The 21413-nt window shown below is 39.9% G+C and overlaps 1 protein-coding gene across 1 annotated transcript; it reads left to right on the forward strand.

The window, feature by feature from the left end:
* The first annotated feature begins 552 nt into the window (after positions 1–552).
* LOC145314575 (tektin-3-like) lies at positions 553–20902 on the forward strand. The gene is made up of 20 exons (XM_080154557.1): positions 553–672; positions 8262–8330; positions 8756–8807; positions 9223–9285; positions 10829–10908; positions 11068–11104; positions 11187–11224; positions 11631–11703; positions 12169–12198; positions 13155–13238; positions 13517–13572; positions 13882–13919; positions 14657–14730; positions 14907–14963; positions 15504–15578; positions 15758–15807; positions 16420–16510; positions 17090–17181; positions 18042–18071; positions 20384–20902. Exons 1-20 carry the CDS (start codon positions 578–580, stop codon positions 20463–20465), a joined length of 1266 nt encoding a protein of 421 aa, XP_080010683.1. The 5' UTR covers positions 553–577; the 3' UTR covers positions 20466–20902.
* Positions 20903–21413: the final 511 nt, after the last annotated feature.

The following is a 21413-nucleotide window of genomic DNA, read 5'->3' on the forward strand; positions in this document are numbered from 1 at the left end:
TTTCCTAGATCATCTTTGACAAGCTGTTCAATAAACCTTTACATAAAACTATCTTGTTATACAAATTATGATTTTTTTGGATTATTTAATGTTTGTTTTATTGGATGATAGAGGCTACGCCCCTAGAGGTCTCTAGCTGCACTAATTTTTTGGGGGTATAAAATGTTGTATGCCAATAGCGGTCTCTAGTGTCTTCTTAAAAGGGGCGATTTGACCAACCCCAAATTGGTTAGATTTGCATGATATTTTTATAAATTGCTCCATATTTCTGTGCTTTATTGCTAATGGAGGTTGTCAACCTTGGTTTGTCAGCACTTCGGTGTTTAAACTAAGCTTAGTTATCAAATATATTTTTTTTCTTTTTTGGCTCTAACTCTCTCGTTATCCAAAACATGAGATAATTCGGACAAAATCTATTATTATTCAACATGTTTGTGGACAATATTATTCTGTAATTGTGATCAACATTTTAAAGTTTTTTTTTTTTACTATTTTTACTATTGAAAAAAGTGAGTGCAAAACTTCCTTGCTAACAGAATATCATCTAGAATGTTTTTAAGATAACAAGAACACTACAATGACAGAGGCAGAGAACAACGCAGCCACCGAGTTTTCACACGCAGAGTGGAATGCGGCCAACTTGGATAAGTTTAATAATGCGGATAAGTCAAGGTATACAATGTAATTATAAATGTGGTATTCGGCAACCGTGAGCCATGTCTATGGCACCCCTGATCTGGGGTTCGGTGGAGGGTCAATGGCCCTCCCCCGAGTCCTGGGGAAGGGGTCTAGTGACCCCCTCCCTACGCTTAGAATTAATGATTGAATCTGTCATGTTTATTATGGTTAACTGTATTCTTAATTCTCCCCCACCCTTTCCAGGGATGGGGGAATCATTATTGCCCAAACTGACCATTGTATATGTATTATTTATGCTTTTATGTTATGATTATTTATTCCTATCCATGTAATTATTGTTTGTTGTATATAGCTTCAGTATCTCTTAACCCTTCAATAAAGTGACAACTGAAAATAGATGTTGATCATTATCTAGTGAAAGCTAGAGAAGCGTAGCTTCTCTATAGTAAGGTGTCCACGTCTGTCTCACTGCCGTAATCTAATTGAACTCCGGTGTCTGCCATTTATCCTCGGCGGATACCACAACTTTGGTGACAGCTGTGTGAGATTACGGCGAACCACAAGTGTAGAGCAGACGCGCATCTGAGGCTAAGGTACTCCCAGCAGTGAATCTGGCAAAACTGACGCAAGCAACCTGAATTACCCACCCTGGACAGCAAAGTTTAACTCTGCATCCGGCAGTTGTGGAAGCGAGACAGCGAAATCTGACGAATAACCGCGAGCAGCGCTGATATCTAACGGAGAATTGAGCGCCAAAAGGGCTGAAACAGGCCTGCGGACCGGCTGAAACAAGCCAAATAAGTGTAAACGGCTGAAAATAGGCCAACTTTACTGCAAGAAATAGCAGGATCCGAACCAGTGGCGCTAGCAGGACGGGACATTCCCTGCCGCCATCAGCCGGATTTGGATCAGCGGCGCTAGCAGGACGGGACATTCCCTGCCGCCGATAGGCTGAAACATGCCACATAGCTGCAAGCTGCGAGCTAACATACGAGTGTAGTGCACCAGAACAGAGAAAAACTACGTCAACCCCGAATATCCTGAGAAGCTACAACGCAGCCACCCATCTAGAAAACAGATATTATATCACATTTGCAGGGATTACCACCCTAGTGTGATGGCCAAACAATAGATTTATGAGCAAAGCTTGGCAAACAAATTGTTGTGTTGTGATAAATCTAAGAATAGAACAGGCTTGGATTACTGTGTATTGTGATAACAGCTAAAAATAGAACAGAGTTGGTAAACAAATCTGTTATGCAATTGTGATAAGGACAAAAATAGAAGCTAGATGTAATATAAATCAAAACAATCTCAAGCCCACAGCACAACAACAATACACCCCTTATTCCAAGGGAAGGGGAGGGGCTCCTCTCCATTGAAGGCAAATACAATCAGGGTGATATAATAGATAAGCCTAAGATTAAGAAGAAAAGGCCCTATTACACCAGCACACAGTTACCCCCCTCCCTCACAGGGGGAACGGACGGAGTTACCCCCGTCCCCTCACGCGCTTCCCCCTTCCTACCCACACTAGACTAAGTCCGTCTGTAGTGTGGAGCTAGCGATCGGATACACAGAGCGCCATTCACAGGTAGCGCAACAGAGTGCGGAAAATATCATAAATCCAACGGACGAAGCGGACCAATGAGAGAGCGAGTTAAGGGGTGAGAGCGCGTTTTCCCCGTGTGCGCGGATTTGACGGCGCGAACGCGCGTTACAAGGACAGGAGATTCCACGCACACACACACACACTCACACCAGAGCGGAGCTACTCCATAGCATTTAACAGGGGTATTTTTAGCAAATAAAGAATTGCAAGTTTCTTTCCTTCTAGCTCTAGTGTGATAAGGGAAAACCCAATCAGTTCCTGACAGCAGTTCAGACCCTCAACATCTATCTACCTCTACCAGCCTACCCTACAACCTCAACACCTAACTAGTGATAAGTACAGCTAAGTTATATCTTTGTAACTAAACGCCCAACCTAGTGATACAAACAGTGTTGGCTGTTAGGCTAGGAAGCCTCAAGTGACAAACCATTCAATTTTAGTACTGTATAACTTTGTGCCCGCCGTTTCACCGTCGACCCAATGGACCAGCATCAAGCCCCAGGAGGTGACCAAGCCCCAGGATGGCTCCAGGATGACCCTCAGCCGGCCCCAGCCGAGTACCGCAAGCTGATGCTGAGCAATCTGCCGGAGTTTAGAGGGCCGCCCAAGCAATCCTGGTCGGCACATATCCGCAGACTTGAGATGTCATGGGCGGCTTACCGCGTACCACCTCATGATTCCCTCAACCGCCGCAACGCCCTACTACTGTCACTGGTAGGGCAAGCGGCGGAAATGGCGTCCCATCTGTTTGGCGAGGCAGGCCAAGCCTTGACCTACGAACAGGTCAAGACCGAGTGTGAGTTGCTATTTCGCCCTGCTTTTGAGTCCCAAACGCTTAAACAAGCGTTTAGGGATTACAAGCAACACTCGACAGAACCTATACAAGCGTACATATCAACTAAGTGCGCCTTGTATAGGGACGCCTACAACCATGAGGATCTTGAGTTGTTGGTGGACGAATTAAATCGTGGAATTCGTAACGCCAACGTAAAACGCCTCATGATGAACCATGAAATTACGAGTGTACCTGAGTACACTCGTAAGGCCATGTTCACCGTGACCATGGTTACTAAGCAGCTGAAGGAAGGTGTGTGCTTAGTGGACTCGACCGACGGGCTGACTGGATCTGCCTGCATCCAGTTGCCCCAATATGACGAGTCGGAGCCAATGGAGATTGGCTCCTTGGCTCCGGGTCTCCACCAGATGGGGAAGGTCGCTCCAGATGACAAGGTTCCAGGCCGCTGCTACCGCTGCCAGGGGAGAGGCCACCGAGCTCGAGACTGCCCAACGCCTGTGGAAGTTAGCCTAGAGGAGAGACGCACCCAGCCACGCCGTGACCGTTCTGCCAAGTGTGAGCGTTGCCACTATGACGGTCACACGGCGGCCGATTGTAGAGCCGACTGGGCCCAGGTAGCCAGCCGCAGGCGCACCGCCGACAAGGGTGCCCCTCCAGGGAAGCCCAGCAGAGTGGCCCATATGGAAGGGAGCGCGCCCCCAGCACCACCACAGCAAGCAGCCGCCCCCAGAGCTGCGGACCGAGCCGATGGGATGCCGCAGTTTGGGACTGTCCCAGCTAGGATCAACGTACTGGGCGGCGCGGCTGAACCCAACCGGGTTGGCCTAGGCTTCAGTCTTAACCATCTGGGGCCAGAGCTGATACAGCCCAACAACATAGCCGAGCCAGAGGTGCTGAGGCCCCAGCCTTTTAGCCTCAACATGATGGAACCTGCCCGACTGAGCCTACCCAGCAAGAGTGGAGGGGCGCTGCCCAGCGTCCCTGAGACGGTGTATGGGGAGGCCCTGGCAGCCGCTGAACGAGAGAGGCAGGAGGTGCTAGCCAGCACCTCTGCATCGATGTATGGGACGCCACCCGGCGTCGCCACCTGGGATGATGGGGGGGTGCTATCCAGCGCCTCCCACCTGGTGCCTGGGGCGACAACCGTCGCCGCCACCGAGATACCTGGATCCTGGAACGAGCCAGCCTCCAACCTGATGTCTGGGGCGACAACCGTCGCCGCCACCGAGAGACCTGAGTCCTGGAACGAGCCAGCGGTCCCAGAGGAAGGGGTGACACCCGTCACCCCCAGTCAGCCAGCGCCCCCAGCCTGCAGGGAGAGCCCAGCTACATGCCAGCCAGCGCCACCAGCCTGCAGGGAGAGTCCAGCTACATGCCATCCAGAGCCCCCTGCCAGCCAAGGGAACCCAGCTGCTCAACATCAGGATAAGTTGAATTTGTTAAATGTGTTGTATCCAAAATATTGTAAACACCCAGCCTTGCCTGTGCCCCCTGCACCTGAGGCTGGGGAGATTGAAATTTGGGAAAATAAGGACTTGCCTGTGCCACATGCACCTGAGTTCCTAGGGCAGGGGAGGGCAGTGAGTAAGGGCGAGCCTGTGCCACATGCACTTCAGCCCCATGCCACTGGGCATGCCTTGGACAAGGGAAGGGAGCACTTAGGGCTAGGGGAGCCGACACCCAGGCAAGTGCCAGTCGCTTGCCAGTCTGTCATTGGGGAGGGTATCGGGGTGCCTCGGCCGCATACAGATAACGCTCAATGGAAATTTGTATCTAGCCAGGAGCAGCCCAGCCGTGTCCAGCCCCAAGAAGTAGCCGTGACCAGAGCTGAAGATCCCCAGCCGCGTGTACGAGGAAGATGGTTACCTGGAAGCCTCTCCCATTGGTGGATGGTCCTGTGGGGCCTCCTGCTGGCAGCCGTGTGGCCTACAACCAGCTACGTCCTGGTGGGGTGGGACTGTGCCAACCCCACCCATGTCACGTCTTACAATAAAGAAAAGATGTGTGACACGGAGCCCCTACACCAGGAGGTGCCCCTGGGCCATGAAGTACACGTCCTGCAGCAAGTCAAGGTGAGGGAAACCACTGGGTTCAGCTGTCAGCTCACTGTGTCCCAGTGGACATTCAGGTGTGGGGTATGGGGTCACCTCAAGGTGACCTCGGTCCCCACCCTCATGAGGCCAACCAAGATAGACCCAGAAGCGTGCCGAGACCTGGCCAGGAACCGAGTATACACGTTGCCAGGCAAGACCCAGCCACTGACGTTCCAGCTGAACCACCCCCTGTTCTTCACCATCGACATGGTGGGCGCCCTCGTCAACAGCCCCGAGGGGGTGGGTTGCGAGGGGGAGGACGTCCACTTTGAGGGCCAGCTATATCGCAACGAATTAGTGCTCCAGGAGCGGCGGCTGCTGGTCAAGGAGGAGACCTATGTGGTGGAGGATGGACGGGTGGAGTCCCAGTCTGACCACCTGACCCTAGAGTGTCCCCATTCTGAGCTGTCCTGCATCACTGGGGAAGCAACCTACGTGTGGGACCACCTGGGAAGAGATTGCCCCTTGAGGCTGATCCGCAGCCTCCAGCCCAGCCTGGTGATGGATGCATATCTGGTTGACCATCAGGCCCAGTTTTTCATCAACATGACCAACCCCACCTCGATTGTGAACTGCGACTTCGAGGCCCATGCCACCAACCATCCAGCGTTGTTCGTGGCAGCTGACCCAGCCGCGGCTGCGCTGCCCAGAGTGTCGGCCAGGGATGTTGACATTCCCCTTCAAGCACAGATCAAAGCAGGTTATATTGGGTTTACCCTGGAAACGCGCATGAAAAGCACTGCAGCAGAAGAAGTAGCGGCCAACTGCTGGAAGCTCCAGCAACTAGATCCGGCCCACCCGGTGCGTGTCCAGGGGAGCACGTTCTCGGTACTGAGGGGAGACATCCTGCTGCAGCTGACCTGCCAAAGGCACAAGTATGTTGTCCGCGAACACAAGGAGTGTTGGGACAAAGTGCCAGTAGAGCCCACAGGTTTTGTAGACGCTGTGACACGGGTATACAGTGAGCACGCCACCAAGATTCCCTGCTCCTCCACCTACCCCCTGACTGTGCACGCGGAGGAAGGCTGGATAGAGTTAACCCCTGCTCCCAAGAAGAGGCCACCCCCGCTGGATACGCCTAAGCAGTTGTTGACAGAACCCTTAGATGACTTCAGTTCAGGTGGTTTGTATTCGCAGGCTGAGTTGAACGACTGGCAACAACTGCTGGCGTTCCCAGCATACAAGAGTGCCATGCTGACCGGCCTATCCTATGGCTCCTGCGTTCAGCAAGGCAGCTGTTCGGCCACAGGAGACCATGGGATAGTGTCCTACAACATTGACCGACTGGCGGAGGAAGGAGAGGCAGCCCTGGATGTCTGGGCAGGATTTAGACAAGCCATCCACGAGTGGGGAGATGGCGCAGCCATACTGTGCTTGCTGTTGTTGATCCTCAAACTGCTGGGGGACCTAACCATCATTTCTCTGGCAGCAGCACAGGGAGGAGTCCGGGCAGCCCTGAATGCGATATCACAAGTGTTCCTGTACCATCCAGCTTTATATAGGAAAGCGCTGGCTAGAGCCAGGCTCAACCATGCCAAGTCCCGGGACTTTTCAGTGGACTGGGATGCCATTCCCATCGGCAGGGAAGCAGCCGAGGAAATGGTGTCTATGAAATCAACTGACAGCGGGCATGACCGCCCAGGTAGGCCAGGACCGCCCTCTGGCAGACCCCGCGGCCCCTCAGGAGGACAGGCCGCTGTTCAGACAATCAACCTGGCAGCCAGTGCCCCAGCCGCTGCCAACAACAACCAGCAGGCCCCACTGCTGACCGTTCCAGCAACAACTGTGCCACCAGCAAACCTGATACCTGCCGGCGCTGACCAACGCATCCAACCCAAGTCAGCCTCTGCCTTCTATCCCACGTTGGGAGCCCATCAACCCTAAGAAGATACTCACCACTAGGATTCCATTGAATCATTATCGTTTGTATATATTTTAGCCCTAAGGAGCGGGCCGAAGGCCTCAACCACTGTCGGAAGTCTGGTAGGGAAACCACCTCCCAACCTTCCGAGGGGAGAGTTGTGGTATTCGGCAACCGTGAGCCATGTCTATGGCACCCCTGATCTGGGGTTCGGTGGAGGGTCAATGGCCCTCCCCCGAGTCCTGGGGAAGGGGTCTAGTGACCCCCTCCCTACGCTTAGAATTAATGATTGAATCTGTCATGTTTATTATGGTTAACTGTATTCTTAATTCTCCCCCACCCTTTCCAGGGATGGGGGAATCATTATTGCCCAAACTGACCATTGTATATGTATTATTTATGCTTTTATGTTATGATTATTTATTCCTATCCATGTAATTATTGTTTGTTGTATATAGCTTCAGTATCTCTTAACCCTTCAATAAAGTGACAACTGAAAATAGATGTTGATCATTATCTAGTGAAAGCTAGAGAAGCGTAGCTTCTCTATAGTAAGGTGTCCACGTCTGTCTCACTGCCGTAATCTAATTGAACTCCGGTGTCTGCCATTTATCCTCGGCGGATACCACATAAAATCAACATGTTAAGCAGTGTGCTAATGCATATAAACACGTTCTTCCATATGTATAAATCTTTGAGTGTCCAGGGTGATTTTGATTGGTTTGAACTTTTTATAAATAATAATCTTTTTTCTACATGGTGGGTAATATTGGATTGTAAATAGATTTTTCGTCCATTGCCTCATACCTTTTAGGTTTTCTGAAATAAATAGTAAATACTTTTAACAATTTTAATTCTTTGAAAGGTTTGGCGATTTTAACATCTTTGAATAAATCAAATCAGTCCTTTTAAAGGTCACTTTGAAATGTGATCATCTCTAAAATTGTTCCTATCTATCTCTTGTACTCTAATGCAAAATAATTCTCATTCAGTCATAATCTTTATGGGTAAAAGTTTTATTTGCTACTTTTTAAAGAACAATCGGTAGCCTGAAACCAACCCATAACCTATATGAAGCTTTCTTGAAAAGTAGAATATCTAGCCTTTAGTGCGACCTTTTGAAACATACAGATAGACATCTTATCAATTCAATATTAGGATTATTCAAAATCATCCATTTAACTTTTTCTTTTTTGTATCTTGAAGTTAGAGGTTCGAGATCAGCAAAATAACTAATTAATTATTATTTTTATTTATAAGAGGAGAGAGTGAAAGAGTGAGAAACAGAGCAATGCTTCTTATAAATGAAACAACTGGAAAGACTAACAGGTATAACAATTATTTAATAGCGTGGCTACTCTGTAACTATGATATATATGTCCAAACGTGTGAACGCCCTTTACTAATAATTATATATTCATCATATTATAAAGAAGGTGGTCTAACTTTTTTTTCTTAATAGCTAGTCGGTGTTTTTAGTAAGTAGTAGATTTAAAATGATCCATAGAATTTAGATATGCAATTATTTTTTTTGTACACCTCTTATTTTTGAAGTAATTTAAGCTTTTTTATTAAGTTTTTTTTTAGGTATTAAAACGAAACTTTTACTTTATTTTTTCATTGAGATAAAAATGTTTAATTCATTTCACTGAGCTACATTGTACTTATAAACAAGATTTTAAAAAAATTGATGCAAATTCAGCCTTTCATTTTCTAAAATTTAGATATTGTTTTTAACTTTATAATTTTTCTAGGAATCAAGATGATATAAACTTTATGCTGAGAGAACGACAAAGATTAGTTCAGGTATAAAATCTTTTAAATACTAGTTGCTTCGCCCTTAGCTTAGATATATATAAAACAACCAATTTGAACCAATTATTTTCAAGAACATAGAAGGGCCCTGAGAGGCCAAAAATTGAATTTTTCACCAGTTTTAAAGTTTTTATCTAAATATAGACATATTTATAATTTTAGCGGTTTAGACGTAAAACTTTAATCATCCGCTAGTTTTCCAAATCATGTATTTACATTGAGTCATAATGAAGATGTTAACAGTAGACTTAAAAGAATTATTAATGGAGCAAAGGGAAGGGATAAAAAACAAGAAATTTAATTCTTAAATAAGTACTAAATACATTCTGTTTTTGTTTAAGTTGTATATAACATTTAGTCCCCCCCACCCCCCCCCCCCCCCTCCAATAAAAAAGCTTTATTTTAGTCGTGGAGATGTGAACTTCAAGAGGAGCTAAACTCCAATGTCAGAGAAACTGCTTGCCTAGAGGTATCATAACAATTTTAAAAGTGGAGTTACTCAAATATTATTAGTGTTTGTCCGTATGCAATTTTCTCAGTAGGTCTTTCAGAGAAATAGACAATTCTATAAAGATCTGGAATATTTTAAAATCATATCTATAAAGTCAAAACTGTCGTCACATTAAAAGATATAGATATATATATTTCTCAAACAATGTTGTACCTCTCTAGGATATTCTAGGTTATCTAGGTGGTTTGGTGATTTTTTTGATATTCTATTAATATTAGTTTTCCAGGCAAAATAGCCTATTAGTTCAAATTCTGAATTTTTAAGAATAAAGGATATTTATCTATAATACAAAGTAGCTTGATGTCTGTCCGTCTGACCGTCTGTCCGTCTGTCTGTCCGTCTGTCTGTCTGTCTGTCCCTTAAGATCTCGGTAACCACTGAACCGATCGGATTCTACTCTTCAGGGAATATACCTACTGGTCCTGTGGTGGTTTTAGGCTATTTTCTTGGGGGGGTGGGACACCCCCAACCCCCCCCCAAAAAATAAAAAAACCCAACCCCCCAAAATTTTTTTTTACATTTTTTGTAAAATCTCAGTAACTGCTGATCAAATTGAGCCTTAACCTTAAATTGAGCCTTAACCACTGAACCGATCGGATTCTACTCTTCAGGGAATATACCTACTGGTCCTCTGGTGGTTTTAAGCTATTTTCTTGGGGGGTGGGACACCCCAACCCCCCAAAAATAAAAAATCCCCACTTCCAAAATTTTAATTTTTTAAAATTTTTGTAAACAAAAACCAGTAATTGGGGTGGGGGAACCCCACTGCAACATGGGGCAAACCCCATGAATCCCCCCCCCCCGAAAAAAAAATAAAAATATATTTTTTAATTTAAATTTTTGTGTATGCGAACAACCTAGGTTTAATTTTTACGAATTGAAATTGTGTATACGGCAAACAAATTAGGTAAAATTTGTACAAATCAAAATTTTTGTGCATAAAGCGCACAACCTGGGTTTAATTTTACCACAGAGTAATTAAACAAAGAATATTTTTTTTGAATATTTCTATTAAGAAGGGTTGACTTCCCATGACTATATAGGGCGAAGCCCCTAGAGGCTAGGGGCGAAGCCGCTAGTAATACAAAAAGTAGAATGATGTCTGTCCGTCCGTCCATCTGTCTGTCCGTCTGTCCCTTAAGATCTCGGTAACCACTGAACCGATCGGATTCTACTCTTCAGGGAATATGTGGTGGTTTTAGGCTTTTTTCTTGGGGGGTGGGACACCTCAACCACCCCAAAAAACCAAAAAATCCCCCCTATTTTTTACAACAAATTTTTACAAATTTAAACTTTTTACGACTTTAAATGAAATTTACGAATTTTTACGAATTTTGCGAATTCGCCATTTATTTGCGAAAATTTGCGATCCATTTACATTTTTTTCGGCTGGGTAGGTAATAGAAGATGTAATTATACAAACCCCCCAGAGGCTAGGGGCGAAGCCGCTAGTATTTTACAAAACAAAAGGAATTTAAACACAATTTTTTATTTCTTTTAGGAGAAGCTTCGCCAGCTAGAACATGCTTTGAAGCAGACTGAACGCCCTTTAAGAGTAGCTACGGATTGTCTTCAATACAGGTTAGAAGTTTAATCAAGCTAAGGGTTATTTTTTTCTCAGTAAGTCTCCGATCCAATTTAATTTTCTTAGCCAAACTGAAAAACATATTATAAAAATTGGAGTTCTAGATTATTAAATTAAAAAATTTTAATTTACATTTTTTTCTTCATATTTTTCAGGTCTAGCAGACAAGGAATTGATCTTGTAAAGGATGAGGTAAAAAATAGTTATTTTGTTTACAATTTAATAATGTCGGCACTAAAATGTACATTAATTGTGTAAAATATTACTATTTCAGGTAGAGATGGCTTTGGATGCTGAAGTTGCTTGTATAAGGTAAACATATTTGAAAATATAAATAAAATTTTTGAAATAATTAAATGCACATTTGTATGCAGATTCAACTATAAAAAAGGACATTTACAGTTATGGCCTTAATACCATACAATTTTATGTAAGAACTAAAATCATATACATCCTACATTTCTCTAGTTTAGTTCTTCTCTGTAGTTGATGGTGTCATCCTTGTCCAAGATGTTTCAGGGGGGGGGGGTGTTATATTTTTCCCCAAACAAATCTAAACTAATCCCACCCCTTAAAAACAAATTTATTTTATTACTCGGCTCGTCTATAAATTCTCTGAAACCCACAATAAAATGTTACCTCTCTACAACAGATTTTCTCACTCCATCCTCCCTAAATAAAAAGCTTAGATGTCCTTGATCATTGTTTTATATTGAAGGGATTATCAAGAGAAGATGAGAGAGGCTGTAGACTTGGCCTCGTCACAAATTGATTCTAATAAAAGGAAACAGGTAATTTAGAAGCGCAGCTACATAATCATTGCGTGACTTTCCATAACTGATACCTCTGATCTTATTTTATGCATGTTAGCATGTTAGATTTGCCCTTCTTGGCATTTTTTTGTAGTCACACTCCTACGGTGTCCAAAATTGTAATCAAGTTGTAAAAATTTTCAGGTGCGCTTCGCGAATTTTCCTGACAAAACCCTAAACACGTCACTGAATATTAGATAAAGAACTTATTTCATTGATTCAATATTGAACGTTGATAACTACGATGATTGAGAAAGATTTTATAAGAATAATAAAATCTGTAACACTGCCAAAATTATACTCTCTGGTGTTTGTTTGTCTCTGATTTCTTAAGATTTGATATTTTGAAAGTGTACATTCTTATCGATATCATTTACATAAATCTACATAAAGAATTAAAAAATCTCCTAAAGACTCAAATGACCTATTTTATTTTTTTTTCAGTCGCAACTGCAAGAAGACTTGGACAATAAGGTATAGCTTATTTCATTTTAAATTTGATAGAAATTTTAATTTATTGCAAAGGTTTTGTGATTTTCGTGCCAGGACTAAGATACGGAATGTTTTGGGTTGTCTATTCTATATATCTTCTATTTTATTTTCAATCTTCATAAAGGGTGAGCAAAAAAAATGCGTAGATTTTTAAAATTCAAATTGCGCGGCTTGTGTTAATAGTAGAAAAATGTTACGCATATCATTAGAACCGATAAGAAGTCTATTTTTTGGAAATATAAGAACGATTTCTCTGCTACGTATAGTAAGGGAGCTACATGTTAAAATGTCCCAACTGACTTAAAACTTGACTTGCAAGTAAATTTTGGGACATTTTACCTATTTGGGACATTTCTAATGGTATGCGTAACATTTTTCTACTATTAACACAAGCCGCGGAATTTGAATTTTAGAAATCTACGCATTTTTTTTTGCTCATCCTTTATATGCATTGCATATCTTATTTTTCTGTTAGGTCAGAGCAATGAATATAAAAACAGAATGGTTGGGTCTATTTATCTATCTTTTCTGTGTACTTATCTAATAATCTATATGTCTACCTTATTTTCTGACATAAAGAACTGAATATAAATGCAAAATGTTTAAGGATTTTCAATCTATCCATTTTTCTGTCAACATATTGATCTAATTCTGTTACGACAACGCGCTGATTATAGATACAGGTAGTTTGGGGGTGACTTTCTATCTTTTCTATGTACTTATCTATATGTCTACCTTGTCTTCTAATAGGACAAATCAAGGAATGTACATACAGTATGTTTGAGACTATCAATATATCTCTTACTTTACATAGATACAGAATGTATCTATCAGTCTGCCTTATTTTTCTGTTAGGACAAAGCACATATACAGAATGTTTTTGGGCTATCTATCTATCTTATTGTCTAAATAGTTATAAGTTTTTAACATTTTACCAGGACAAAGCGCTGAATATAGATACAGAATGCTTGGGATTGAAGAATACGTCCAAAAACATAAATCTGCAAGCTGGCGTGGAACAGGTATTTATTAATAAATAATTGGTCCAATATTTTTTATCAACCTTCTATTGAATCATGTTATGAACGACCCTAGTTTATAAATTTCCGTTTGGGGTGTTAACTACCAACCCTTTCCACCCAATGAGAGGTAAAGTTATATCATAGAGACACTTTTATGCACCCTCCCTCCCTATAAGATGGGTGTATTAACTTTCTCAGTCTCTATTTGCTTTGGATAAAGTTATTATTATTTCAACTAGGTTTTGTGATTTTTTATTTTATGTTAAAATATTATTTAGATTGAGGCCTCGGGTTCAGAGCCAGAATCATGGAGGAAGCACAGCTTAAAGAACAGGTTAGTGTTTGTATTTTTAGTACATTTAGTGACATTGAATTAATGGATTTAAAGAATTTTTAGAAATTTTTGAAATAAAGACTTTTTAAAATTTTACTTTATTTTGTTATTAATAGAACAAGCTTGACCAAATTGAGGCGATTTATCAAAATTTTAATTGATGAATTTGATTTATTTCCAACCATTAATTTTGCTATATTCTTTTTTTCAATGTATAAAAGGATACAAATGCTATGCTGAAGTCAAAAATACAAATACTGTCTAACCGTTTCACACCTTACTGTGAATAAAATAATCTTTATATTGTAGAGAAGAATCGCATGCAACTAGAGGAACATCAGCTCAAGGTATCATTTAGTTTTAAATAAAATACAGTGTGTTTTTTTATGAGAACTTTTTTGAAAGCAATTTTACCCCACTTATAGTTATCAGAATTTAATGATTAATGGCTTATTTTCTTTGTTTTTTAATGCAATTAATAGAACACCAAAAAAATATTTCAGTTTTTATTTTAAAAGTATACAGTAAAATCTAAAATTTACAAGTGGGGTAAAATTGCTTTCAAAAAGGTTCTCATAAAAAACACACTGTAGATGGCTTTATAGACAGGTTTATCTGAAAAGTAAATTTCTTGTCAAAACGATTAGGTTATCAGGAAAAGAAGTACCTGCCTCAAATTTAAGCCCGTTTGGTAGCTTTCATTTAAAAAAAAGATTGATTGCCATGTAGGGTAAGTTTTAGACTTTTAAAATGATGAAAGGATTATTTCCCTGACGCTGCCGAACCCTGTAATAATACATGCATCACTTTGATTGCACCATCTTTGTTGTGAATTTGAGTTCAAAATTTGAGTTCTATTTTTAACTAATCATTCTAATTGGCAAAGTAGAAGAATGTGTTACTTTTTCCATCTTTGATATTTCCCGGTTTGAGATTGTACAGAATTACAGAAAATCTTGTAAATTACTTGAGTATGTCTTTTTGTCTGACAAAGTAGGTAAAAGAAATGTTACTTGTCCATTGACATTTTAAAGCCGAAAGCCTAATTAATTTTATTTTAATTATTCTTGTTTTTTTTATTTAGTTCGCAATGACATAGAAAATCTACTAAACACTGCCTGCAGTGATCTGGTGGCCCACTGGAATAGGACAAATCAGGTACATCTCCAGGTTAGGTTAGGTTAAGTGAAGTAAGAAGCCCCGTAGGATAATTACGACAAGCAGAAATAAACTTGGGAAAACTAAAAAACGTAATAATATTGATATCATAAATTTAACGAATCTTAAGAATAAAGTTTACGAAATTTTTACAAATTTTAATAATTTTTTTACAGGCTTTTAAGCAGAGAATCAATGAGTGTCAAGATGCACATACTCAACTAACTGGAAAGGTAAGATCTCAGAGACGGAGGATTCGTCTACAACAAAGGTTTTGTTTTTGCTTGAGTAAAATATACTATCTGTATGTTCTATATATGTACATACATATGTGTAAAAAAGGTATAAATTTATATTATGTTTTCCTATCTTAGAAGACAGATAAACCTGAATGTTATGAGATAATATAATTTTTATTTCAATTACTTGATGTAATTTATTTCTTTAAAATTTCTAAGGAATGGGGGTAGTCGACCCTCCACTTATAATTTTAGTTTTGAGCAGGAAGAGGATAAAAATGTGAAGTTTTTTTTGCGGGGGGGGAGATAATTTTTCTAGGTGAGATTTTTTTTGGTAAGGTTGAGATAACCTTCTCCAAAATAGAAATAAACCTTTCCTGAACCTATAAGAAGCTCCACTCTAAAAGAAAACCATATCAGTTCAGCAGCTAGCAAGCTCTTTCGCTACAGACAAATAAGCTTAAAATTCATTATATGATAGTATTTAAACATTTACAGATGATTGCTGATTATTTTTATTTTGTTATTATTTAGTTGAATATGATACAAAAAGAAATCCGAGAACAAGATACTTTCATCAAGAAAATTAAACAAGCCATTCTTGGAAAGGTAAGCAAGTTTAGAGTAAAAAAATCCCCTAATTCGTAGGTGGGGGCCATCAATAAGTTAAGGAGTGTTAAATGGGCTAAAAAAGAGGATTTTCGAAAATAAAAATCAGAAAATATAAAAACTTTGGATATTATTTCTAGAAAATTTCTTTATTGTTAATTTTTTATTAAAAACTTCAGGGAGGCCCAATGAAAGTTTCTCAAACTCGGCTTGAAAAAAGAAGTCACAGGTAAAATAATGTATTTAGTAAATATCGATGCTTTCTCTCAAAGTGCCTGGAGAACACATAAACCTTTTCTCTTTCTTTATACCTAAGCCCTGTAGGGCTTATAACTGCGGAACCTAATCTTGCGGGTCTAGTCTTTATTCAATTGTAACCAAAGTGTAAGCTGACATGAAATGAAACAGCAACACATAACAAAATACATCCCCCTTTTTTACGATTAATTTTAAAATAAGGGGGTTGGGGTTCTGTACTCGACTAGGCACCTTGAGGTAAATCCCTTTGAAGATTTTACATAACATCCAGAAACTCTTTCAATTTGGTTACCTCAAATTTACAGTGTTTGATCTTTAAAACTTTGTAGTAGATCTGTATATAAAAGTAACAAGATGACTATGAGTCTACCTGTCTTTGTGTACCAAATGATCTCGCTTACCGCCAGACCGATATTTTTCTCCCTTAACGTGAAGCTTCTCATAGGTCCTAAGAAGGTTTATAACTGTAAGAAGGGTTTTAGTGCTTAACAAGGCATTTTGAGAGAAAACGCTGATCTTTGTTTAACTGTTTATTAATTCAAAAAGAATTTGCAGATGACGTCTTGAAACCCTTTATTTTCAGGCCAGATGTAGAGAGCTGTAATGATGCGCCTCATATTGGTCTTGTTTCAGAAATTAATGCTATCCAACAAAATGTTGACGAGTTAAACGAGGTAAAAATTAACAAGAATGACAACATCAGTAAGTAGCGAAGCAAAAAAAATCATGGAAGGGACAAATGGGCAAAGTGAGTTAAAGGGCAGTATCAAGTTTTCATATCAAGGGGTAAAAAGAGAGAATATGCAAACAATCAAAGACAATCACGAAACATTTTTAAAAACAAGGTCTATGTCTTTTGAATGACCGATGAAGAGACGGGCAAACAATTTATAAATTAGATGCTAATATGTAATAGGAATCATTAAAAATTTTAGTTGTCTAGAGTCAAAATAAACAAATAAAACCTTAGGAAATGGTCTAAAAATCTATCATAAAAGCTACTTTGTAATAAAATTAGCGGTTTTCCCCTTGAATCCTGGTGCTTTGTATTCAAAGTGACAGAAAGAAAGTGCTAGAAATATAACCCAAAACCTTCCCAAGTCTTAAATCTGAAAATGAAAGGGCATAAAACCAACACAGGAATAATTTAGAGAACCAAATCGATTCAGTATTCATTGCAACATTCAGCTTCAGGCAAAAAAAACCTTACTACTTTATATTATCGGATTTCTTGTAAAATATTTGATTTGTAGATGTTAAAATCTGCTACGGATGCCAGAGTGGATCTACTCAATAATAAGATTGTTCTAGAGAGAGATATTGAGATCAAAACAGCCAGTCTCAGGTATATTTTTTTTTACTTTTGTGATCACGCAACCTCTATTGATATAGACACAAAACCTTTCAAAATATATTTTTTTGTATTTCAAAATTGCATAAAAACGTGACATACTATCTCTATTTATAATATCCAGGAAGGGAGACGACATTCGCGTATTAATCAAACTACAACCCTTCTTCCCCTCATTATTTACCAGATACCAAAGGCTAAATACCCGCGACCGTGGCTCAACACGTAGCGCATCCGCTCGTCGTCGGGAAGGTGATAGGTTCGAATCTCGGTCCGACACCGCGTCATAACTAAAGACGTTAAAATTGGTTCCTACTGCTGCTATGTCAGGTGCGCGACTAAAATAGTTAGAGTAGAGGGAATGCCTTGGCCCAAAACAGGCGCAACTCACTACCATGCACAGTTAGGACTTCTCAGACAAAGGTCGTGCAATCAAAGGGTTGGTTGTCTGATGGGCAAATGGACGCTTTACACCGCAATCATAGGGCTTAGGGCTGACAACCCTATCCCATATCCATAAAAAAGCCACATTGTTACAGAAACACTGACAAATTGTCAGCGGCCTATGCTCCCCTCTGTGGAGTGAAAAGGGCTTGTTACTGTTAAAGGCTAAAGATGCTGTGAGTATTGGTGCAAAAAATATGACGTAACAAAAAAAATTTGCCAATGAGAGGCCGTTATTGACCAAAATGGTAAAATTTATAGTGGCCTCTCATTGGCTAATTTTTTTTTTACGTCATATTTTTTTGCACCAATACTCACAGCATCAAGGCTAAATACCCCTAAAAATTGGAAGATGGTTAATTTCTCGCCCAGTGTTCTTTCCCTGTATCCCTGACATTATCTTATTTCAGAATTGACAAGAATAAGTGCATGGCTTTAAGGTAAATACTTATTTTTTTAAAAGGATTAATTACTCAAAGTTGGGGAAATATAGACAGAATTCAATTATTTCTCAGAGCCCATTTTTCCAAGTGTATTGCAGCTGAAAGCAATCAAAAAGTGATTTGAACAGCCTACAAACTTATGCTCTTGCCTAAAAATTATTATTATTTGTTTGTGGGGGGATTGGAAGGAATCCTATTTCTCTTCCAGAGGGGGTGGAGGAGAAATTTTATACACCTAAAAAATAGATAATAAAAACCTTCTTTGGACCTATAGAGGCTTTACTGAAAAAGTCCAGCAGTTTATTAGATCTTCAGGTATATACGAATTCATGTTAGAAAATATTAGCCAAACAAAGAAATGTATAATTATTGAAAATTTCATTTTAAAAGAAATGAGTAACATAACCTTCTCATCATTTTTGTGATACTCTTTACAATCACCATTTATGCTGGTGAAATAAGTTTTAAATAATTTAGGATAGGTTTATATTTTAAATTCAAACTGGATAATTTTTCTTCTGGGTTAATTAAAAATAATTACTGAAACTTTTTTGAATGTTTGCTTCAAGTGTTTGAGTTAACAATGTAAACATTATTATCTTTTAAGCAAAACAAATAAATAAATAAAAAATGCAGAAAACGGTGTTAACTTGATGTTAGGGCCGGAGTAAAGCTCTCTACAGAAAAACTTTAAGAAGTAGGAGCATTATAATTTTTGTGATTTCCTTCTCAACCATTATTTTGAGATGAAATAAAAAAATAAGGGGTTAGTTTTTTCCTATGCCTAGCCCATCTGGGGGGGGGGGGGAACTAACCCCAGAAAGCATCCCATGCCCTCTTCCTGCAGTGATACCTATAACAAAATATAATCTAACCTAACCTAAACAAACGAAAATTTACCCTCCTTTGGATTTCTGTGGTCGACTATAAAATTTAAGGAAACTGACAAATTTTCTTAATTGAAATACAAAAGACCAACAAAAGTCTATTGGTAATACAGTTGAGGGTTTCTGATTTAATGCTGAGCTGGATCTTTAAATCACAGCGATGCCACTACTGAAGCCTCTAGTGAGCCGATTTTTGAGTTGCTCACCTTATAGCGATCTATTAATTTAATCCTGCATTGGTGAGCTTAGAAACACTCTTACACCACTTAGTGGCAGTAATCATTTTGCGATGCCAGTGAGCCGGTGGGTGTTTGCAAAGTGTTTCCTGGCTCGCCACTGCCATTTTGATCTAAAGATCTATAATTTATTGACAGCACTGGGAGTGGCAGTGGCATTAGCAGCTGTCAGTACTAAATGTTCTCTGTTCAAACACTCAATAAGTTTTAAAATCTTCCTTTTTAAGAAACTAGGGGCAACGCCCCCTAGAGCCTCTAGGGACACTTGAGGTCGGAGGGGGAAAAGTCGACCTCATCCTATTTTAAATTTGAGTTTCAAAAGAGTAAAAAAAATATTTTTGGGGGGAAGGGGGGTGAAGACACCCTCCCCAAAAATAGCTTAAACCCTTCCCAGGACCTATAAGAAGCTTCACTGTAAAGGAGAACAATATCGGTTCAGCGGTTAGCGAGATCCTTCGGGACAGACAAAAAACGCTTACTACTTTTTATAATAGGATAAAGACAAAGAATAAATCTACTCACGTTGAACAATCCTTGGAAGACAATATACAGGGTAGGGCAAATAAGACCGGACAAATTCTAACTTCTAAACAAATGATCATAAAATCGTCAATTTTAAAGATTTCATTGAATTTTAAAAACTGGCAAGCAAAATAGGTATATGACTATTAGATTATTCAATAAAATCGCTGCCAGCCTTAATCACCGCCTCTACCCGCCTCCTTAACCGCCGGCAGGTCCAGGTCAAAATGTACCTGTCCAAGCTGGCGTAGTTCTCCTTGATAGTGGCAATGAGGGAGGTCTTTGTGGTATGGGCACGTCTATTGGTGCATGCTTCAAAGTAGCCCCAGGCCCAAAAGTCCATTGAATTAAGATCGGGCTGCTGGGAGGCCACATTTCCTTAGGAACGTGAGTAACCGCAGGATCCAAATTCACCCAACTTTCAAGCTTTCCTTAGACACGGAGGCTCTTATTTGGACCACAGTTGAGCTAGAACGACGTTCTTTACCTTTTTAGAAATGGCATAAAGTTTCAGCTAGGGTTAGGTCATTACCTAAGCTTTTAATAGTGTGGTCAAACGTCCTGATTGGTCAAGTAGTTTTGGCGCTATGGCCGTTTAAAGTTTGTCCGGTCTTATTTGCCCCACCCTGTATATTATTATTAATCTAATGTTTGATTATTTTAGGTGCACCTTCCCCTATCAGACGAAGTGTGACATAGCCTCTAAGAATCCAGTCTTCTATTATGTCTACTATAATATTGTTTAATTTCATCTAAAGTAGCTAAGCTGCTTCTTAATTAAGGTATACTAGTAAGTGTGCTTGCATATGGGATTTTATATAATCAGGAAAACAACTTTCTTTTACGCTGATTTATTGACAATTCCTGCCAAAACTTGGGCATGCAGATGGGGATAGGGGCATTTCCGGGTAGTGTACACTAACTTAGTAATTCAATTAATCCTATTCTGGATGACACCTTCCACATGATTAGAAAATCAATCGAAACTCTCTCTTAGTAATATTCTGATCACTATTCTGCTGCAAAATAATTAAAAATTTTGCTGCGCCACTTGCGGACATAATTGTTCCTTGTTTCAAAGCCTCTTACGTGAAAAAATTTGGAATAAATGTTTTGTGAAATATTTAATACGTTTTGTGTTACTACTGTTTGTACATATTTGAAATAAAAGTCAATCGTTAAATTGATTTTATTACTTCATTCTAATGCAGTATCCCTTAATATGAATATAAACCACAAAAGAAAATTTTAAGAAAAAACGTATTTTGTATGCTTAAAATAGAAAGCTACGTTTTCACAATAAAAAAGATGCTTTAAAAATATACTTATTTCAATATACTGCCTTCCTCCTTTTTCACTCCCTCAAGGTTTGACACCACCCTTTGCACGCCACTGATCACCCTTAAAAAGGTAGGGAAGGGTTTAGAAATAAGGGAAGGACTTTATATAGAGGCTTCGCCTGTTTAAGCCAATTCGGTGCAGACACGTTAGGACAAGCATAAATCATATATTTAAGGCTAACATAAGTATATTTAAACATAACTAACTCAAGTAAACCTAACATTGCAAAGGGTATTATTTTTAACAGCAAGACATAGGTAACGGAATTAGAAGATGCAAATTAATGTCAAATATATGTGAGCACTGAGTATTATAGATAGCCAGACTAGCTGTGGTTAATTATAAAGTATCTT

This window comes from Acartia tonsa, chromosome 1 (genome assembly GCF_053477335.1).
Source record: "Acartia tonsa isolate MP-2025a chromosome 1, ASM5347733v1, whole genome shotgun sequence".
Classification (NCBI taxonomy): Eukaryota; Metazoa; Arthropoda; class Copepoda; order Calanoida; family Acartiidae; genus Acartia; species Acartia tonsa.

Bases quoted from the DNA above. Each gene is read 5' to 3' on its own strand.
- LOC145314575 (XM_080154557.1), top strand. From the start codon at position 578: ATGACAGAGGCAGAGAACAACGCAGCCACCGAGTTTTCACACGCAGAG. The intron at 673-8,261 runs GTATACAATGTA...TTTATTTATAAG, and splicing joins AATAATGCGGATAAGTCAAG to AGGAGAGAGTGAAAGAGTGA. The intron at 12,199-13,154 runs GTATAGCTTATT...ACATTTTACCAG, and splicing joins AAGAAGACTTGGACAATAAG to GACAAAGCGCTGAATATAGA.